This window comes from Aulonocara sp. 'chitande type north' Nkhata Bay, linkage group LG5, assembly GCF_057382095.1.
Source record: "Aulonocara sp. 'chitande type north' Nkhata Bay isolate Kocher_YH1m ecotype deep benthic linkage group LG5, A_spYH_male_GT1.1, whole genome shotgun sequence".
In the NCBI taxonomy this organism is placed as follows: domain Eukaryota; kingdom Metazoa; phylum Chordata; class Actinopteri; order Cichliformes; family Cichlidae; genus Aulonocara; species Aulonocara sp. 'chitande type north' Nkhata Bay.
In genome coordinates this window covers 14,436,991-14,457,432 of record NC_141348.1, presented here as the reverse complement: position 1 = coordinate 14,457,432, position 20,442 = coordinate 14,436,991, and the positions used below count along the sequence as shown (strand labels likewise).

Genomic DNA, 20,442 nt, shown 5'->3' with positions numbered 1-20,442 from the left:
ATATATATCTCAAAAGAAAGAACAAAAACTCAAAGTTTAACACTTGATAGGAAAAGACAGACTGCTGGGACATGGTATCATTAGCAGGGATTGTGTTAGGGGATGCAAACAAGGAAAAGAAGCTGAAGTATGCCAAGTTAATCAGGTACTGGACTGAAAGTCAGGGGCAAAAGGTTTGATGGAGTGATGACTCCAAATTTAGTCTAAATCATCATCATCATATGCAGAGGAGGTCAGGAGAGCTGTCTACAGACGTACCGGGAGTGCAGAATTATTAGGCAAATGAGTATTTTGTCCACATCATCTTCTTCATGCATGTTGTCTTACTCCAAGCTGTATAGGCTCGAAAGCCTACTACCAATTAAGCATATTAGGTGATGTGCATCTCTGTAATGAGAAGGGGTGTGGTCTAATGACATCAACACCCTATATCAGGTGTGCATAATTATTAGGCAACGTCCTTTCCTTTGGCAAAATGGGTCAAAAGAAGGACTTGACAGGCTCAGAAAAGTCAAAAATAGTGAGATATCTTGCAGAGGGATGCAGCAGTCTCAAAATTGCAAAGCTTCTGAAGCGTGATCATCGACCAATCAAGCGTTTCATTCAAAATAGTCAACAGGGTTGCAAGAAGCGTGTGGAAAAACCAAGGCGCCAAATAACTGCCCATGAACTGAGAAAAGTCAAGCGTGCAGCTGCCAAGATGCCACTTGCCACCAGTTTGGCCATATTTCAGAGCTGCAACATCACTGGAGTGCCCAAAAGCACAAGGTGTGCAATACTCAGAGACATGGCCAAGGTAAGAAAGGCTGAAAGACGACCACCACTGAACAAGACACACAAGCTGAAACGTCAAGACTGGGCCAAGAAATATCTCAAGACTGGTTTTTCTAAGGTTTTATGGACTGATGAAATGAGAGTGAGTCTTGATGGGCCAGATGGATGGGCCCGTGGCTGGATTGGTAAAGGGCAGAGAGCTCCAGTCCCACTCAGACGCCAGCAAAGTGGAGGTGGAGTACTGGTTTGGGCTGGTATCATCAAAGATGAGCTTGTGGGGCCTTTTCGGGTTGAGGATGGAGTCAAGCTCAACTCCCAGTCCTACTGCCAGTTTCTGGAAGACACCTTCTTCAAGCAGTGGTACAGGAAGAAGTCTGCATCCTTCAAGAAAAACATGATTTTCATGCAGGACAATGCTCCATCACACACGTCCAAGTACTCCACAGCGTGGCTGGCAAGAAAGGGTCTAAAAGAAGAAAAACTAATGACATGGCCACCTTGTTCACCTGATCTGAACCCCATTGAGAACCTGTGGTCCATCATCAAATGTGAGATTTACAAGGAGGGAAAACAGTACACCTCTCTGAACAGTGTCTGGGAGGCTGTGGTTGCTGCTGCACGCAATGTTGATGGTGAACAGATCAAAACACTGACAGAATCCATGGATGGCAGGCTTTTGAGTGTCCTTGCAAAGAAAGGTGGCTATATTGGTCGCTGATTTGTTTTTGTTTTGTTTTTGAATGTCAGAAATGTATATTTGTGAATGTGGAGATGTTATATTGGTTTCACTGGTAAAAATAAATAATTGAAATGGGTATACATTTGTTTTTTGTTAAGTTGCCTAATAATTATGCACAGTAATAGTCACCTGCACACACAGATATCCCCCTAAAATAGCTGAAACTAAAAACAAACTAAAAACTACTTCCAAAAACATTCAGCTTTGATATTAATGAGTTTTTTGGGTTCATTGAGAACATGGTTGTTGTTCAATAATAAAATTATTCCTCAAAAATACAACTTGCCTAATAATTCTGCACTCCCTGTATGTAAAACATAGCGGATGCTCAAACCAGCTGTCAAGCATGCTGGTTTAAGGGTCATTGTTACACCCCGGCCTAGGCAACCGGCGTGCAACGTATGAAAATAAAAATAAGAAAAAAAAACACACGAGAAACAAACTAAAGCTCTCCACCAAAATCCCAAAACGAAGGTGTCTCAAACGAAAATATTAACAAACCCATTCACAGCTATTTACAACAGACTATTTATTTACATCAAAACACCAAACTATTTACAACACGGGGGAGATCGCGACCATGACCAACTGACACACAGGGCTTAAATACATAGAAGGAGCAATCAGGGAATGGACCACAGGAGGGAAACACAGCTGGGGCAAATTAGACCTGACGAGACAAGGAAACGTAAACTGAACACACTAAGATAACAACAGACCTTCAAAGTAAAACAGGAAACACATGACAGTCACGCAAAAACAAAACACTGACAACACCGAAACGTAACAGTCATGATTTGAGCTCATTCTGCAGCCACAAGAGATTGTCAGCTGCAAGGTGACAAACTCCTCTGCATGACAAAGTTTTCTAGACTCAAATGTGAGGCCGTTTGTCCGACAGCTAAAGCTTCTCCTAAATTAGGCCATGCACAAGGATAATGACCCCAAGTACAGCAGGAAATCTGCAGCATGGAAGCCCAGACCTCAACCTGACTGAAATGCTGTGTATAAAGGAATGCTTACAATGCTTGAATTGAAGCAGCAGACTTGCGGCTGCTAACTAGTAGTTAGCAGAACCAGTAGTTACTAACTACTGGTTCTGTAAACTACTCAAACATAGAATGATTTGTGGATTGTGGTTATCCTATTATGGTGATCTGAAATGTAAAACTAAATGTGATTCAGAAAGTTTTCCTTTGTATATATTACTTTGCATCCAGTGGTTAATATATACTAAAGAGTATATATTTTCATTATAGTCAACAAAAATTTAGATACATTGAAACCTCTTGTTTATTTTGTGCCATGTACTGTCACATATGCTAAGCCTAATTCCACAATGATTGCCTGAGCCTATTCTTGTTAAATGATGAAAAACTCAAAGCCACGTTTGGGCAGTGGATCTGTGTGAAATCAGCAGCTTGCAAAACGAAATCAAAATGTGTGCTATTGATTCTAAAAATAGAAATCACAATAAAGTTCAACATTTACTAAAACCGCCATTCAGTCATCTGAGAGTCTTTACTCATGAAATTATAACGGTTAGATGAATGTATATGCAGTGATTTACTGATCAATGATAAAAGGGGAGATTTATGCAATAACGAAGACTGTCATGAAAAGTATTTGGCATCTGATCTCCTGTAACCTGCGGAGCTAAGCTGTTTTACCAGCTCTGCTCTCTGATTTTTCTTTTTTCTTTTATGAAAAAACACAAGTTGTCAAAGTTATTTGTTTGCAAATGTATTTCAGAAATATCGACATACTTTTTTTAATCAGCAGAAACTTTATGTCAGTAGTGCAAAAACCTGCACTGATCTGACCTCATTTCTTCCTCATCCTGATTCCTGACCTGGGAAGGGAGAGAAATATTTGTTTTTGTTTGTCTTCTTGTTTTATTTAATTCCTTGTGGGATTTGGATCCAACACGTAAAGTATGCATATTATGCACACACACAAACACACATGCAGCTATTACCCATTTCTTGTATTCTTGAATAAAGACATTGATTTGACACATTTAATTAGCGGCCAATTGTTTTTATTGTTCAATTATTAAGAAAAAAGAAAAGGTGGGGGTGGGTGGGATGGAAAGTAAAGGGAGAGAGGAGAGAAAACCCCAACAATCCCCTCTGAGCAAGCACTAGGCGACAGTGGATAGGAAAAACTCCCTTTAAAGGAAGAAACCTATGACAGAACCAGGCTCTAGAGAGGGCAGTCAACTGTCGGGACTGGTTGGGGGGTGACTGTGAAAAGAGGGGAGGGAGATGGGAGAGGTGTTAGTAGTTAAGGGGAGGGGGGGGGGGAATTAAGCTGGAGCAGAGGTGGGGGAAGAAGAGGTGACATTGGCAGTAGTGAAAGAAGGAGTGTTCCTCCTCCAGAAGAAGCAGAAGCGTTTTTTCTTTTTCTTCAGCTGCTTTTCCACGAGCACCTTTTTCTCGAGGATGAGGATTTTCAGCTCCTCGATTGTTTCGGTGTTTTGCTTCTGCAGCTTGTTGCATTTTTTCTCCACTTCTTCTATTTCAGCTTGTTTTTCTTCCAACCTTTCTTTCAGCACTTTAGATGTTGCCTCCTGTTTCTCAAACTCCTGGAGAAGAAGTTTTTCTTCTCTCTGCTTACTGACCAGCTGTTCTCTCTCTTGAAGCAGGTCTTGATATTTGTGCAGTGTCTCTTCGAACTTTACCTGCAGCATCCTGTTGTTTCCCTCCATGAGCTGGAGTTGGCACTCCATGTCTCCCTGCTTTCTGTCCAGCTGCTCTTTCTCTTGAAGGATTTCTTTATTCTGTCGCAGAGCTTCATCAAGCTTTCCTTGCAAGCTTTCATTTTGTTGCTTGATGCTCTGCAGATTGGAATCCATTTCTTTTTGTTTGATTTCTTGTTCCCTTTTCTCTTGGAGAAGCTTCTCATTTGCTTGCTCTGTGCGATCAAGCCTTTTTTTGTCAACATTGTACATTAGCTCCATGTCTCGGAGCTTGGAGTGCAGCCCTCTCTTCTTCGTGCTGTCTTTCATCTTCTCTTGGAGGAGTTTTCTATTTTGTCGCAGAGCTTGATCAAGCTTTCCTTGCAAGCTTTCAATGTGTTGCTTGATGCTCTGAAGCTTGGAATGCATTTCTTTCTCTTTTAACTCCTTTTGCCTTTTCTCTTTGAGAAGCTTTTCATTTTCTTGCAGTGTGCGATCAAGCCTTTTTTTGTCTACACTGTACATTAGCTCCATTTCTTGGAGATTGCTGTGCAGCCCTCTCTTCTTCATGCCGTCTTGTTTCTTCTCTTGGACAAGTTTTTTATTTTGTTGCAGGGCTTCATCAAGTTTTCCTTGGAGCTCCTGGTTCTTTTTGTCCATGTCATGGAGATCCTGTTGTTTCTCCTCAATAATAGCTTCCTTTTCTTGAAGCTGGTATGACAACTTTTTTACTTCAGCGCTCTTTCGCTCATTTTCCTCCATCAAGAACTTAATCTTCTCTGCGTTTCTGAGCGCTTCATCCTCCATTTCTTCCAAACGCTTTTCCTCTAGTTCCACTTGGTCACACCAGGGAAGAGAGGAAAGGGAAGAGTCTAGTGGCTCATCCCAGGGAAGAGCGTATGGGTCAACTTCTTGTCCCTTTGGATTTGCTTGAGACATGTTGGTTCTGGATACAGTTACAACTGCAAAGGATCCAAATATTTCAAAAGGCTTTTCTGGCAAACGGTTCAATGCTGCACACATCAAGGCTGCGAGAAACGGACTAAAAGTCGTTGCTCTTCACCCCTATTTATAGGTTTTTGGATCAAAGGAAAGAATGGTGGTAAGATTCTACGTGTGTGACGTCATAATTCTGTAAGGCAATGAGGTTGTCACGTGATACTTTTGGAGGAGGGCATTTTTCAACTTGGACAAATTATCAATAAAGTTTCAATCTCTGTTATTTTCCCCAAAAAACGTGTTGTCGCAATAATGTTTTCTACTGTAATATGTCATTTCTAATGTGGTCCTATGTGGTATGTTGTAGGACAGTGAAGTGTCTGACACTGACCATGTACCAGTGCCTGAGAACACTGGTATGGAGGGGGAGAACGCACCTCTTTACTGTATTTGTCGGAAACCAGACATCAACTGCTTCATGATGTAAGTATATATCAGTTTTCTATTTGCAGTATGCGCAGTAGGGGTGGGCGCTAGCTTCAGCAATGTTATCAGAGGTTTTCTTTTAAAATGAAGATCTTCTATTTCGAGAAAACTACCAATAAGGATATATGCACAGATCTAGAAAACAATACTGTAACATTTTATTGATGTCATGAGCCTGTGCCTTCTCGGCTGACTCTGTATGGCTACAAGTGTTTTTGTTGTGCTGCATCTCTCTCCCCTCCCGCGCACTGCGCTCTACCGGGGCGGAGTCATGACGGCTCCAGCCCCTGGCTCGGACACCTGCAAACAATCATCTCATCCACTTCTTAAGGCGGCTGCTGAGAGTGCTTCTTCGCTGGATTATTGTGTAACACTCGTCAGTGTCATCGCCAATCTGAGCTTTTTCCCGAGTTTCTTTCGTGCCGCAACTTACCTGTTTTTCCTCCCTGTGTCAGATTTCTCGCCAGCCTGAGGACCGCCGTTTGGTGAGCTAAAAGCCGGAGTCCGAGCTACCTGAGCTCCAGTGAAGGATTGTGTACATAGCCATCCCCTTCCCGTGCCTGTGTTCCCCGGAGACCCTCTTCCTGTGCCCCCTCACCTGTATATATCCGCACCTGGTGTCTGTGTGTAAATAAATTGTGAACTTAAGTGACGGTCTGCCTCCGAGTCTCTCCTGAGCCTGACAATTGATGCTTGCAGTTTGGAGGAAGCAGTATTTGCAAGTGTAACTAAATTCCAGGCATTTTCCATCCTTCTTTTCCTATCAGCTTTTTTCTAGTTGTCAGTGTGAACCAAGGTGTCAGCAGCAGCATTATAGTGCAAAAGTAGTGACCCAGCATAGATCAAATGTAAGCACAAAAGTAGCCAAGGTAGTGTTTTTCCTGGAAATTTTAAGTGAAAGGATAAAGTAACTGCTTACCACTTTAGTTTAACAATGATTAATGAAATGTAACCGTGTAACTCATCAGCAGTCTGCACAGTATGGTCACATATTAAAACTGAAGAATATGTTGTACTTGTTGTAGTGTTTCATCATGGGTCCAGTTTTTACCCAGGTGCTTAAAGCCCTTCTTTACCCTCATGTAACACCAACAGTAATTTCCAACCACTATTTCCTGTTCCTGTCAGTCAAACAAACAGACGACAAACATCTTCTATAAACAGGAATAATGTCATTTTATCGGATTAGAAAACATCTAATCTAGCGTTGATATTACACTGCTGTTTAGTGTCTGGCTGATCTCAGTGTCACCAAAATATCTGCCCTACATGTCAAACAATGAGAGAACTTGAAACAGTAACATCACCTAGCAGCTTATTTTAATTAGTGCTAACGTTTTGTTTGCTGGCTAACATTGCTATTATTATAGTCACAGTTAATTGACTTTGAATAGCTTTATTTCAAAAGTAATTTTACAATTTCACAGCCATTTAGCTGTGTTAACTGTACATGCTGTAGGTCATAAGGCGTGCATGGATCATTTTTATAATCAGCCTCTTATCTTTTGTCCACCACAGGCTTTGCCATGATAAATTGGTCAGTTGACAACCAGGAGCCGTACACCTTAACCTCAGAGGCCAGGACATCCAGGGGCAGTGTGAACACGCACTTGCTTAAATGGGACGCAAGACGGACTATAGAGGGCCACCCACTTGCCAGACAACCAAGTGCTGTCCCTGTCCACGGCCAGTGTGAGAAGGACTCTCACTAAAGTCAACCCACACAAAGCTGCTGGACCAGACAATATACCTGGACGCGTGCTCGGAGCCCGTGCTGACCAGCTGACTGATGTCCTAGCGGGCATCTTTAACATCTCCCTGAGTCAAGCTGTTGTGCCACAGTGCTTTAAAACCACCACCAGCATACCTGTCCCCAGACCTTCCCAAAGCCTAATTCCACAATGATTGCCTGAGCCTATTCTTGTTAAATGATGAAAAACTCAAAGGCACGTTTGGGCAGTGGATCTGTGTGAAATCAGCAGCTTGCAAAACGAAATCAAAATGTGTGCAATTGATTCTAAAAATAGAAATCACAATAAAGTTCAACATTTACTAAAACCGCCATTCAGTCATCTGAGAATCTTTACTCATGAAATTATAACGGTTAGATGAATGTATATGCAGTGATTTACTGATCAATGATAAAAGGGGAGATTTATGCAATAACGAAGACTGTCATGAAAAGTATTTGGCATCTGATCTCCTGTAACCTGCGGAGCTAAGCTGTTTTACCAGCTCTGCTCTCTGATTTTTCTTTTTTCTTTTATGAAAAAACACAAGTTGTCAAAGTTATTTGTTTGCAAATGTATTTCAGAAATATCGACATACTTTTTTTAATCAGCAGAAACTTTATGTCAGTAGTGCAAAAACCTGCACTGATCTGACCTCATTTCTTCCTCATCCTGATTCCTGACCTGGGAAGGGAGAGAAATATTTGTTTTTGTTTGTCTTCTTGTTTTATTTAATTCCTTGTGGGATTTGGATCCAACACGTAAAGTATGCATATTATGCACACACACAAACACACATGCAGCTATTACCCATTTCTTGTATTCTTGAATAAAGACATTGATTTGACACATTTAATTAGCGGCCAATTGTTTTTATTGTTCAATTATTAAGAAAAAAGAAAAGGTGGGGGTGGGTGGGATGGAAAGTAAAGGGAGAGAGGAGAGAAAACCCCAACAATCCCCTCTGAGCAAGCACTAGGCGACAGTGGATAGGAAAAACTCCCTTTAAAGGAAGAAACCTATGACAGAACCAGGCTCTAGAGGGGGCAGTCAACTGTCGGGACTGGTTGGGGGGTGATTGTGAAAAGAGGGGAGGGAGATGGGAGAGGTGTTAGTAGTTAAGGGGAGGGGGGGGGGGGAATTAAGCTGGAGCAGAGGTGGGAGAGGAAGAGGCGACATTGGCAGTACTGAAAGAAGGAGTGTTCCTCCTCCAGAAGAAGCAGAAGCGTTTTTTCTTTTTCTTCAGCTGCTTTTCCACGAGCACCTTTTTCTCGAGGATGAGGATTTTCAGCTCCTCGATTGTTTCGGTGTTTTGCTTCTGCAGCTTGTTGCATTTTTTCTCCACTTCTTCTATTTCAGCTTGTTTTTCTTCCAACCTTTCTTTCAGCACTTTAGATGTTGCCTCCTGTTTCTCAAACTCCTGGAGAAGAAGTTTTTCTTCTCTCTGCTTACTGACCAGCTGTTCTCTCTCTTGAAGCAGGTCTTGATATTTGTGCAGTGTCTCTTCGAACTTTACCTGCAGCATCCTGTCGTTTCCCTCCATGAGCTGGAGTTGGCACTCCATGTCTCCCTGCTTTCTGTCCAGCTGCTCTTTCTCTTGAAGGATTTCTTTATTCTGTCGCAGAGCTTCATCAAGCTTTCGTTGCAAGCTTTCATTTTGTTGCTTGATGCTCTGCAGATTGGAATCCATTTCTTTTTGTTTGATTTCTTGTTCCCTTTTCTCTTGGAGAAGCTTCTCATTTGCTTGCTCTGTGCGATCAAGCCTTTTTTTGTCAACATTGTACATTAGCTCCATGTCTCGGAGCTTGGAGTGCAGCCCTCTCTTCTTTGTGCTGTCTTGCATCTTCTCTTGGAGGAGTTTTCTATTTTGTCGCAGAGCTTGATCAAGCTTTCCTTGCAAGCTTTCAATGTGTTGCTTGATGCTCTGAAGCTTGGAATGCATTTCTTTCTCTTTTAACTCCTTTTGCCTTTTCTCTTTGAGAAGCTTTTCATTTTCTTGCAGTGTGCGATCAAGCCTTTTTTTGTCTACACTGTACATTAGCTCCATTTCTTGGAGATTGCTGTGCAGCCCTCTCTTCTTCATGCCATCTTGTTTCTTCTCTTGGACAAGTTTTTTATTTTGTTGCAGGGCTTCATCAAGCTTTCCTTGGAGCTCCTGGTTCTTTTTGTCCATGTCATGGAGATCTTGTTGTTTCTCCTCAATAATAGCTTCCTTTTCTTGAAGCTGGTATGACAACTTTTTTAGTTCAGCGCTCTTTCGCTCATTTTCCTCCATCAAGAACTTAATCTTCTCTGTGTTTCTGAGCGCTTCATCCTCCAGTTCTTCCAAACGCTTTTCCTCTAGTTCCACTTGGTCACACCAAGGAAGAGAGGAAAGGGAAGAGTCTAGTGGCTCATCCCAGGGAAGAGCGTATGGGTCAACTTCTTGTCCCTTTGGATTTGTTTGAGACATGTTGGGTCTGGATACAGTTACAACTGCAAAGGATCCAAATATTTCAAAAGGCTTTTCTGGCGAACGGTTCAATGCTGCACACATCAAGGCTGCGAGAAACGGACTAAAAGTCGTTGCTCTTCACCCCTATTTATAGGTTTTTGGATCAAAGGAAAGAATGGTGGTAAGATTCTACGTGTGTGACGTCATAATTCTGTAAGGCAATGAGGTTGTCACGTGATATTTTTGGAGGAGGGCATTTTTCAACTTGGACAAATTATCAATAAAGTTTCAATCTCTGTTATTTTCCCCAAAAAACGTGTTGTCGCAATCATGTTTTCTACTGTAATTGGTGCCAACAGATGGCGCAGTTTAAAGTTGGCTGTTACTCTGCCCAGTCTGCTACCATAGAAGAAGAATGTAGACCAATAGTACTTTGACGATGTCCGCTGATCGTTTCCGTGTAAATCTTAGCATTGCTTTAGCCGTCAAGCTAAAGGTTTAGCTTCATACTGCCATATTTGCAGAGTAACAAAATATTTAAACGGTCTCAGATCATGGTGAGTATTTGAAAAAAATGTTTATTTAATGTGAAGCCTGTGATGTGGAAAGGTTAGCAAGCGTAATTTTGCCTATTGTGTTATACACGGGTGCTTACATCCGAGTAGTGTTGATCTTTTCTAAGGTCCATGGGTTTATCCAACGAGCAGCTAAGTCACCGTTATATCTGTAATTTTGTGTGCAACGTCTTAATGCAAAAAACAAAAAACAAAAACACAATGCGTTTTTAAGCTCTCTCTGCGTTCACTGCCTCTGCAAGTGTCAAACTTCCTCGCTTTAGCTGATGCTAACCAACATTAGCGCTTACGGTTCGTATATAAACACAACTGTCAGCCCTTCACTTTTGGTGCCGACCACATTTTGAGCATTTTCTACAGTTTGTGAAATGGTCGCCATTGGCATTACATGCCAGTAGTGTTCGCTAATTGACTTTACCGGGGATTATATTTATTACAACGTTACTGCGTGGAAGTGATCATAGTGTATGCTTATGAACGTGAGTGGTAGGTGTTATTAGTGCGACTTTACCCTTAATTAGTTTTCCCACCGGAAGTAGAGTTGTTTATGCGACGTGATGGCTAGAGCAGTCCCAAACAATCGATCGCGTTTATTAACAGACCAATTCTCTCCAAACTTTTAGGGTAAGCTAGACTCGAGATATGGTTGCAATAATACGAACAAGAGCGCAACAGCATATTGACAATGGCGAGAACTTTAATATTTACATTGTGTTAGTGCACCCATCGCTCCGCATCCTTAACGCTACATTGATGTCGAGAGTCTCTGACACAGCTGTGCTCTGCAGCACAGACACCCTGCTTATCTGTGATTCGGCCAGACTGGTGTTGAACTCCAAAGACATGCGCGGGGTTAGGTTAGTTGCTGTTGGTGTGAGTGGTTGTCTGAGTCTCTCTAATAACCCTCCAACAGACTGGCGACCTGTCCAGGGTGTACTTTTGCCCTATGACAGCTGAAATACAACCTGAATAAAATAAGTAGGAGAAAATGAATGATGTTTATGAACTGTAGTTAATGTAGTCAGACAATAAGTTACCGAGCAACAGGCCACAAGTCTTGGTGCAGAATCATACTAAGATTTAAAAAATAAAATGTTGGCACTGGTGTTTGAAACAGTATACTGTCAGTAAGACTGGAGCAACTGCACACATCTGGAAACTAATAACTAGAGTAGTTAGTAACATTTTGTTACTGCATCCATTTAGCCAGGTATAATTAGCATGTCTACATACATGTCATTTCTAATGTGGTCCTATGTGGTATGTTGTAGGACAGTGAAGTGTCTGACACTGACCATGTACCAGTGCCTGAGAACACTGGTATGGAGGGGGAGAACGCACCTCTTTACTGTATTTGTCGGAAACCAGACATCAACTGCTTCATGATGTAAGTATATATCAGTTTTATATTTGCAGTATGCGCAGTAGGGGTGGGCGCTAGCTTCAGCAATGTTATCAGAGATTTTTTAAAAAAAATGAAGATCTTCTATTTCGAGAAAACTACCAATAAGGATATATGCACAGATCTAGAAAACAATACTGTAACATTTTATTGATGCTTGCAGTTTGGAGGCAGCAGTATTTGCAAGTGTAACTAAATTCCAGGCATTTTCCATCCTTCTTTTCCTATCAGCTTTTTTCTAATTGTCAGTGTGAACCAAGGTGTCAGCAGCAGCATTATAGTGCAAAAGTAGTGACCCAGCATAGATCAAATGTAAGCACAAAAGTAGCCAAGGCAGTGTAACTCATCAGCAGTCTGCACAGTATTGTCATATATTAAAAATGAAGAATATTTTTTACTTGTTGTAGTGTTTCATCATGGGTCCAGTTTTTACTAGAGATTGCACGATACCACTTTTTAATGACCGATACCAATATAATAAATTTGGATATCTGCCGATACCGAAATGAATCTGATATAGTGTGTTTTATAATCAATAAAACTCATACTCAAGTTTTAAAAAATAAAACTAAAGCTATTCTGTTATACCTGTATGCAAAAAATCCACTGCACCCATATTTCATAGTTCAGCAATACTGATCATTCTAATAAACTTAAACCTACACCATCCTCCCTATTCTGGTATTTTAAAGAGTACTTAGGTTGTTTAATATTTCCCCTAACTAATAGGGTTGCCAACTCGCAGCAAAAAACATAAGGAACCACCCTCCCACCCTCCATCTCATAATGCTTAATCAATGTAATCGACTTTAATTTAATGCATGTGTAAAACAAATGCACAGACGTCAATTATATTTCCACAATAATTAAATAGATTTGACATCTTTCTTCAACAGAATTGCAGACTGCACAGATGGTACTTTCCCAAAGAAAAAAGGACAAGCCTACTAACTATTAGAATAATAGTTTCTAGATACAATAATGTATTTCTATACATTTTACATCAGATGAAAACTTTGGTTGTTCCCCCGTGGGGAAATTCCTCTCTGCATTTAACACATTCACTCAGTGAAGCAACGGGCTGCTATTGAGCAGTGTGTAGGGACGGTACCATAGCCGTTGAGGGGAATTGAACCCCTGACCTTCCGATCACAGGGCCAACACTTTACCTACTGAGCTATCCCTGCCCCAAAGACCCATGTTTCCGCCTGGTTACGGACCGGGGACCTTTCGACTGTGAGGTGAACATGACAACCACTACACTACGGAAACCCTGAAGTGATGTCAGGGCTGGGATGTTTGCAGGAGTTTGCAACAGAAAAGCCGATCAGCCTATCATTGATCAGTTTTATGATTTCAAGTAACAACAGGAGAGGGAGGAGGAGAGAAGAAGAGGCGGTCGCTCCATATATCGGTTGTGAAGCTTAGCGTGGGAATTCTTTACAAACTTTCAGAAATTAACTTACACACTTGCTTTACTTCTCTGGGATAACTTTCTCGGAGATGAAATGCCGCTTTGGGTGCTCATAGCGGCTCCAAATGCTCAACCAGACCACCGACAGGTCTCGCACACCACAGCCGCTCCTCCGACCTTAGCACTCCTCCGACGTGCTATGGTCAAGAGGTGGGTCACGCCATGTCGCAAGTTTTGTTAGATGCTTTTGTGATATTTAATGGATCGGGTTACATTTTTTATTTCTCTCCGATATCCAATCCAATGATTTAGGTCAGTATCGGACCGATACGTAATATCGGATCGATCCATCTCTAGTTTTTACCCAGATGCTTAAAGCCTTTCTTTTCCCTCATGTAACACCAACGGTAATTTCCAACCACTGTTTCCTGTTCCTGACAGACGGTACAAAACTAGTGAGTGTGCGAGTGAGGCCTGGGGGGAGTCAATTCTTTACATCTGGGCCACACACCACCAGCTGCTAGTATCTCCTCCTCCATAGCCTTGTTGTACGTGATGTGGGTTCTTTTCGCTCTTATGCGGTGAAAACATGTTTGTTGTTCCCACTTTTATTGGAAAAAGTTTTCTTATGTTTTTTGTGTGTGTGTTGCTATCTTGAACATTGTCTTTTTAGATCTAAATTTGTCTTGGTCTCATACATGATATGACATTTTTATGTCACCTCAAAATTTATACCCGTATTGTCATGTTTAATATGGCACAGAAGAAGTATTTCATACATTAAATGCTTGTTCATTAAATGCATTTGTTTCTCGGCGACAGTGGCTGTGACAACTGTAATGAGTGGTTCCATGGCCACTGCATTAACATCACTGAGAAAATAGCGAAGGCAATCCAGGAATGGTACTGCATGAGATGCAGAGGTGATGATAATTTATTTATTTATTTTTTGCTTTTTTAAATAAAATAAAATTCACTCTGGTTCTTTATTTGCCTGGAAATGAACAAGATCCCTCTTCCTTGTATTTGTGATCACCAGAAGAAAACCCCTTGTTGGAAGTAAAATACAGATCAAAGAAAAATCGTGACAAGGAACCCGACTCTGACAGAGGTGAAAGACAGTACAGCACTCCAAGTACTCCAGACTATAGAAGTGAAAGGCGGCGTGGATCCAAAGTAAGTTGTATTATTGTGGTCATTATAAGCAGAGGTGGATTCGCTACATGCATGGCTGGGGTTGGCTGATCTTCCTCATAGTCTTATGTAATTTAGTAAAGTCTGTACATTTTTTGCTTTGGATTTCATTTTTTGTTTTCCAGGATGTCCTGGCTCTTATTGCCTCTTGTTAATTTCCCCCAGGTAAAGCGTTCAGTGAGGATGTGCGGGGAATGTGAGCCTTGCAGGAGGACTGAAGACTGTGCTCAGTGTGATTTCTGCAAGGACATGAAGAAGTTTGGAGGCCCCAACAAAATCAGACAGAAGTGCAGGTTCAGGCAATGTGAAGTGCGAGCCAGGGTAAGTCCCTTTAGCTCCATAATGTGTTAACAGTGCCTCATAGAGTGTAATAGTATAGTAGTTACACATTAACGTGCAAGGGACATCAAAACTAGGGTGTAAATCAAAAGGTTGTTTTTTGTTTGTTTGTTTTTCTAAATTCCTATAAATCTTGTGTTCAGAAAATGCTGCGTGTGAAGGATGAGGAATTCTCTCTGAGAGAAAGGAGGGACAATTCCCACCACAGACGGAGGCGGTACTCTGAGGACTACGACAGCGAGGCAGAACTCTACCAGCAGTACAAGACGGCAGGACTGGACGACAGCATGGTAGGAGAACGATTCACATTACGCTGTTGCATGTTCAATTCAGTTCAACTCCATTGTATTTATATAGTGCCAAATCACAACAATAGTTGCCTGAAGGCGCTTCATACTGTAAGGTAAATATTAAAGAGAAAACTCCAACAGTTAGCCCCATATGAGCGAGCACTTGGCGACAGTGAGAAGAAAAAACTCACTTTTACATGCACTCACTCAATCACTCCTCTTATGCAGGCGTGGGCCAGTGAGGACGAAGACGAGGTGCCCTTCAGTCCTGTCATGCGTAAGAAAGCTATAAAGGTGAAGCATGTCAAGAGACGAGAAAAGAAGTTTGAGAAGAAAGTAAGGCTGGTTTTCTCATAGAAAATGATGATATTTTAAGAGCTGCCGCGTGTTAAAATGGTAACATCTGTTTTTGGAAAAAAAACATTCAGAAGGAGTCACGTCGCCACAAGCAGAAGCAGAAGCACAAAGACCGAAGCAGGCACAGTGAGAGGGGGGATTTGCGAGATAGCGGAGGTCAGCGTCAGTGCCTGGGACCGAACTGTGTGGCGGGAGCAAGACCCAACTCCAAATACTGCTCTGAGGACTGCGGCATGAAGTTGGCCGCCAAGTAAGACTTTCTTTTTGCTTTTGTTTTGTCTCAACTTACTGGAAAAGCGTTTGGAATTTTCTTTGACATCTTTACTTCACTTTTTTAAAGTTTTAAAATCTTTGTTCTTGTCAGCCGGATCTATGAGATCCTCCCTCAGCGTATCCAGCAGTGGCAGCAGAGCCCCTGCATTGCCGAGGAACACGGTAAGAAGCAGCTGGAGCGGATACGCCGGGAACAGCAGAACGCCCGGCTCCGCCTCACCGAGATGGAGCGACGCTTCCACGAACTGGAGGGCATCATCGCCAAAGCGAAGCAGCAGGCGGTTCAGCAGGACGAGGAGGTGAGCGCACGTCTCAGGCATTGATTGTTTATTTGAACCTGGAGATGAAGAACAGAAGGAACACCTAGATTTGGTTTGGTTCCTGTTTGCAGGTAAATGAAGGCGACAGCGAGGACACAGATCTGCAGATCTTCTGCGTGTCTTGCAGTCACCCGATCAATCCAAAAGTGGCACTCAGACATATGGAGAGATGCTATGCAAAGGTGATCATTTCTTTCATTTCTCTTGATACTGCTGCAAGCTCATTCTTTTCCTAAACACTTATTTTTCTGATTATTTAACAGTATGAGAGCCAGACTTCCTTCGGGTCAATGTACCCTACAAGGATAGAAGGGTTAGTGAAGTTCATTGCTGCCTTTAGGTTTTTTGAATGTTTCTGTAGTTGGATGATTTACTAAGATGATGTTTTTTTTTCTTGCAGCGCAACCAGGCTCTTCTGTGACGTGTACAATCCACAAAGCAAGACATATTGCAAGAGGCTTCAGGTTTTGTGTCCAGAGCATTCTAGAGATCCAAAGGTCAGAAAAACAGCTTTCTTGGTGTAAAAGCAAAGAAGTGGCAGCGGGAAGCCACTAAGCATAAAGTGCAGTCAATGTGGAGACTTTAATCTGTCTTTCTTTTGATCGGTCCACAGGTGCCTGTGGATGAGGTGTGTGGGTGCCCTCTAGTGAAGAATGTGTTTGAGCTGACAGGAGAATATTGCAGAATCTCCAAAAGAAAGTGCAACAAACATTACAACTGGGAAAAGCTCAGAAGAGCCGAGGTGGACTTGGAGCGCGTCAGGGTGGTGAGTCCAACTTCACGATTGATGCGGTAGTTTGGAAAGCTTGCACAGTTCAAACAAAGTCAAAGAAAGTCATGTGTCAGATCAGGTGAGATGTTGGGCAGCTTTCTGGGGAATGCAGGTAGTGGACCAAAAACGGTCTGGTTACAGCAGATTTGTATCGGCTGAGTAGTAGAAATGGGTGGGGGGTCGCCTTTACATTCACCTGTGCAAATTAAAGGATTTAAAGTAGGCAGAGCAGCTCAATCCCGGGATGAGACGGAAATCTCTTTGTGACTTTGTCATTTTAAATAACTAACACTGGCTCTTCCACACTGGTCTGTTTCTTTTCCTTCCCCCCCACACAGTGGTACAAGCTGGACGAGCTCTTTGAACAGGAACGTAATGTCAGGACTGCTATGACCAACAGAGCTGGTCTCCTCGCTCTGATGTTGCACCAAACTATTCAGCACGACCCGTTGACGACCGATCTCCGTAGCAACAAGGATAGGTAGTCAGCTCTGCTACTGTTGGATCTGTGGATCACTGTATGTTTGGGATGCACCGATTGTGAAATTTATGACTTCTTGTGTTTTTTTTTTTACATTTGATTCCATAATGTGTTTCAGGGAAACAAAGAAATCTTCACGCTTTCTTTTTCTTTAAATTTTAAACAAAAACATCATCCACCGCAATCAGTAAATGTGTCATTTGCCAGGCAGAACAGCTGGAATTAACATGTTGGTGCACCCGTACTTTACATAACACGAGTTTTGAGAAGTAAGGGGTATAAACATTAACAACCAATTTTATGGAGGCTGATTTTCTAACTAGATAATTATTTTAAAAATGTGTGTATGATAATATATATTTTCCTGATAGTAGTAGATGAAGTACTGCTGATTGAAAACTGCTCTTTTTTTTTCTTTTCTTTTTATGTTTACCCTGAATAAACACCTGAAACCTGTTGTGTATGAGGTGTGTGTGTAAGAGTTATGTGTTACTTGTTCCTTCATTTCCATACTTTATGAATGTGACTATCAAGGTTTATAAGAATGATATAATTATATTAATGTAGCTTCACTGAGAATGTTTATGTAGTGTGAAGTAACACATACATACATAAATAAATGGATATAATGAGAGGAAAATAAAAGCTGCAGAAAGACTGCATTGGGAACTGAAACTCAGGGTACTGCAATGCAGATCGTGTCCTTTAAGAAGAGTACTCACACTAACGACTCACCTCAGTTTTTTACGTGTGCCAACTTTTTCACACTGGACAAAAACAAGCACCATTTTTGTAATTGTACACATTTTATGTTGTGTATTTCTTTTAAGGAAATACCCTATTTTTTTGTGGTTGTGTGCATAGCACAATTCCTTTTACAAAGTTTTTGCATTTAGGTTTTCCTTCTGAAATCCTACTTCAGGCCAGAAGATGTTGAAATCCAATCCAACTTTATTTCAATTCAATTCAATCTTTATTGGCAGACTTCATGTCCATAAAAACAAAAAACACCCCCCCCCCCCAACACAAGGTATAAACCATTAAATATATATATGTATATAAATAAGTATCTAAAACATCAAACACTTTAACCAGTGCTTTCTGAGACTGGGTGAGTAACGGGAACCACTCAGTGTCGGATCTGTAAGTGCTAAAATTATACTGTTACTCGAACCATCCAGTCGTTCTCTAAAATTGAACATTAGCTTTCTTAAAAGTGCTTTAAAAGTCCAAACACCCACAGCTACAAACATCTGGTTGGCACTACCACTTCTAGGTATCCTGCAAAGGATTCTCATCGCATCATTATATGCAACATGCAGCTTCTGCATGCTACATTGTTTGTAGGATAACCACAAGGGGGCAGTATATAGCGGTGTGCAATACGCTTTAAACAAAGCCACTTTAACTGGAAGTGAACAAAAGCTGAATTTGCGTGCAATAGTATTTGCCTGCACATAGAGCTTACATCGTTGTCTGTATATGTCATCATCATCATTCATTTGTTCAGTAATAAAGTGACCGAGGTATTTCACCTTTTTATGAACTTCAAGAGTTTTTTGTGCCAGTTTAAACAAAGGGAAATTTAGCTGTTTATCCTGCTTGGTTCTACATATCAAAACAGCACTTTTAGCAGCATTGTACTCAATGTCATATTGCACACCATATTCAGTACAGATATTAAGAAGATCCTGTAACCCAGCACTGCTTGGACTAAAAACAACCAGGTCATCTGCATACATAAGATGATTTATCAATGTTTTACCTAATATACACCCAGTGTTACAGGCTCTCAGCTGTATGGACAAATCATCAACATACAAATTAAATAAAATTGGAGACAAAATCCCACCCCGTCTAACACCATTGCTGACACCAAAGGGGGCAGAAATACTGCTTCCCCATTTAACCTGCATGTTCTGATGAGCGTACCAGTAAGAGAGAATCCTCACGATGTACTGAGGAACTCCCCGTCTCTTCATTTTATCAAAAAGTTTTCTGTGGTTCACTCGATCAAAAGCCTTAGAGGCATCAATGAAACACATGAGGACAGATGAATTTTTAGCCCTATACAAACTGACTATTTCCTTGAGTGCATATATGCACATGTCAGTGCTGTGCTTTGGTTTGAAGCCAAACTGATTATCCAGAGAAGAGATGAACACACTAACTCTATCAAACAAGATTCTTTCTAACACCTTAGATAAAATACTGGCTAGTGCAATTGGCCTGTAATTATCCAAGCAGCTCACTTTTGCAGCTTTGTCCTTCATAACTGGTACCAGTAAAATACACAGCATTGAGTCTGGTAATATGCCATGAATCATAAACCCAGTGAAACAGAGTGCTAAAAGAGGAGCTAGCCTTAAACTAGCATGTTTTAAATGTTCTGCAGTGATGTGATCCAAACCAGAGGATTTATTATCAGACAACCTATGAATGGCTTCAAATACTTCATGTGTCCTTACACTTATTGTGTCATTACTCATGTCAAAATTGTCCTCATATGGATCACTTTTTATACAGTTAAACAACGCACTGTAATGCTGTCTCCATAATGCTGCAATGTTATCTGCCCCAGAAACACCTTCAACAGTTGATGGTAGAGATGGTTTACAGTTATTAAGAGCTTTCACCTCTTTCCAAAAATCTGCCATATTATTACACAGCATTTTCCTGGACAAAGAATCTGCTCTCAGCATTTGCTCATTTTTAGTTATAAAGCGAACAGCATACTTATATCTGGCATTCGCACATTTTTTCTGTTCAAATTCTGGGCCTTGTTTAGGTCTTCCAGCCATGGCCCAACATTTATAAGCTATGCGAGCTTCATCATGGTACATGGATACATGTTCTTTCCAGCCAGGTCTGATGTTAGGTTTCTTATGCTTATATTGTTTATCAAGCAGTGTACCACTTTTATACAGAGCAGTCACTATATCATCATACATGGAGCAGAGTAAATGTTTATGCACAGCATTCTTACAGTTGACATCTTTGCACAAAATAGCTTCTTTGGGCAAAGAAATGTTGTTCAGATGTATATCGGTATTACTATGATAAGCTAAGAAATCATCTTCACTACATGCTGACCAGTCTAATTTTACACTGTTAGCAATATTAGCAATATTATTTCCAGTTGTTGCTGGCATTTGTTCCACATTCACAGTAAAACCAAAAGGTATATGATCTGACACAGTTACCTCATACCTAATAGTCATGTTTGCTAAAGCTGCATGTCCA

At 41.2% G+C, this 20,442-nt stretch overlaps 3 protein-coding genes across 3 annotated transcripts; 1 reads left to right on the top strand and 2 right to left on the bottom strand.

Moving 5' to 3' along the window:
• Window positions 1–2,909: 2,909 nt before the first annotated feature.
• On the bottom strand, window positions 2,910–5,760 carry LOC147329997 (uncharacterized). The gene has a single exon (XM_086291492.1). The coding sequence runs from the start codon at window positions 5,214–5,216 to the stop codon at window positions 3,822–3,824; it is 1,395 nt and encodes a 464-aa protein (XP_086147618.1). The 5' UTR covers window positions 5,217–5,760; the 3' UTR covers window positions 2,910–3,821.
• Window positions 5,761–7,279: 1,519 nt separating this feature from the next.
• Window positions 7,280–10,061, bottom strand: LOC147329996 (uncharacterized). The gene has a single exon (XM_086291493.1). The coding sequence runs from the start codon at window positions 9,882–9,884 to the stop codon at window positions 8,490–8,492; it is 1,395 nt and encodes a 464-aa protein (XP_086147619.1). The 5' UTR covers window positions 9,885–10,061; the 3' UTR covers window positions 7,280–8,489.
• A 91-nt stretch (window positions 10,062–10,152) lies between these two features.
• cxxc1b (CXXC finger protein 1b) lies at window positions 10,153–17,662 on the top strand. The gene is made up of 14 exons (XM_086291491.1): window positions 10,153–10,339; window positions 11,629–11,744; window positions 13,996–14,096; window positions 14,213–14,349; window positions 14,533–14,688; window positions 14,850–14,996; window positions 15,225–15,332; window positions 15,425–15,603; window positions 15,718–15,925; window positions 16,018–16,128; window positions 16,210–16,259; window positions 16,347–16,443; window positions 16,560–16,712; window positions 17,057–17,662. The coding sequence occupies exons 1-14, from the start codon at window positions 10,337–10,339 to the stop codon at window positions 17,201–17,203; spliced, it is 1,713 nt and encodes a 570-aa protein (XP_086147617.1). The 5' UTR covers window positions 10,153–10,336; the 3' UTR covers window positions 17,204–17,662.
• The last annotated feature ends 2,780 nt before the right edge of the window (window positions 17,663–20,442 follow it).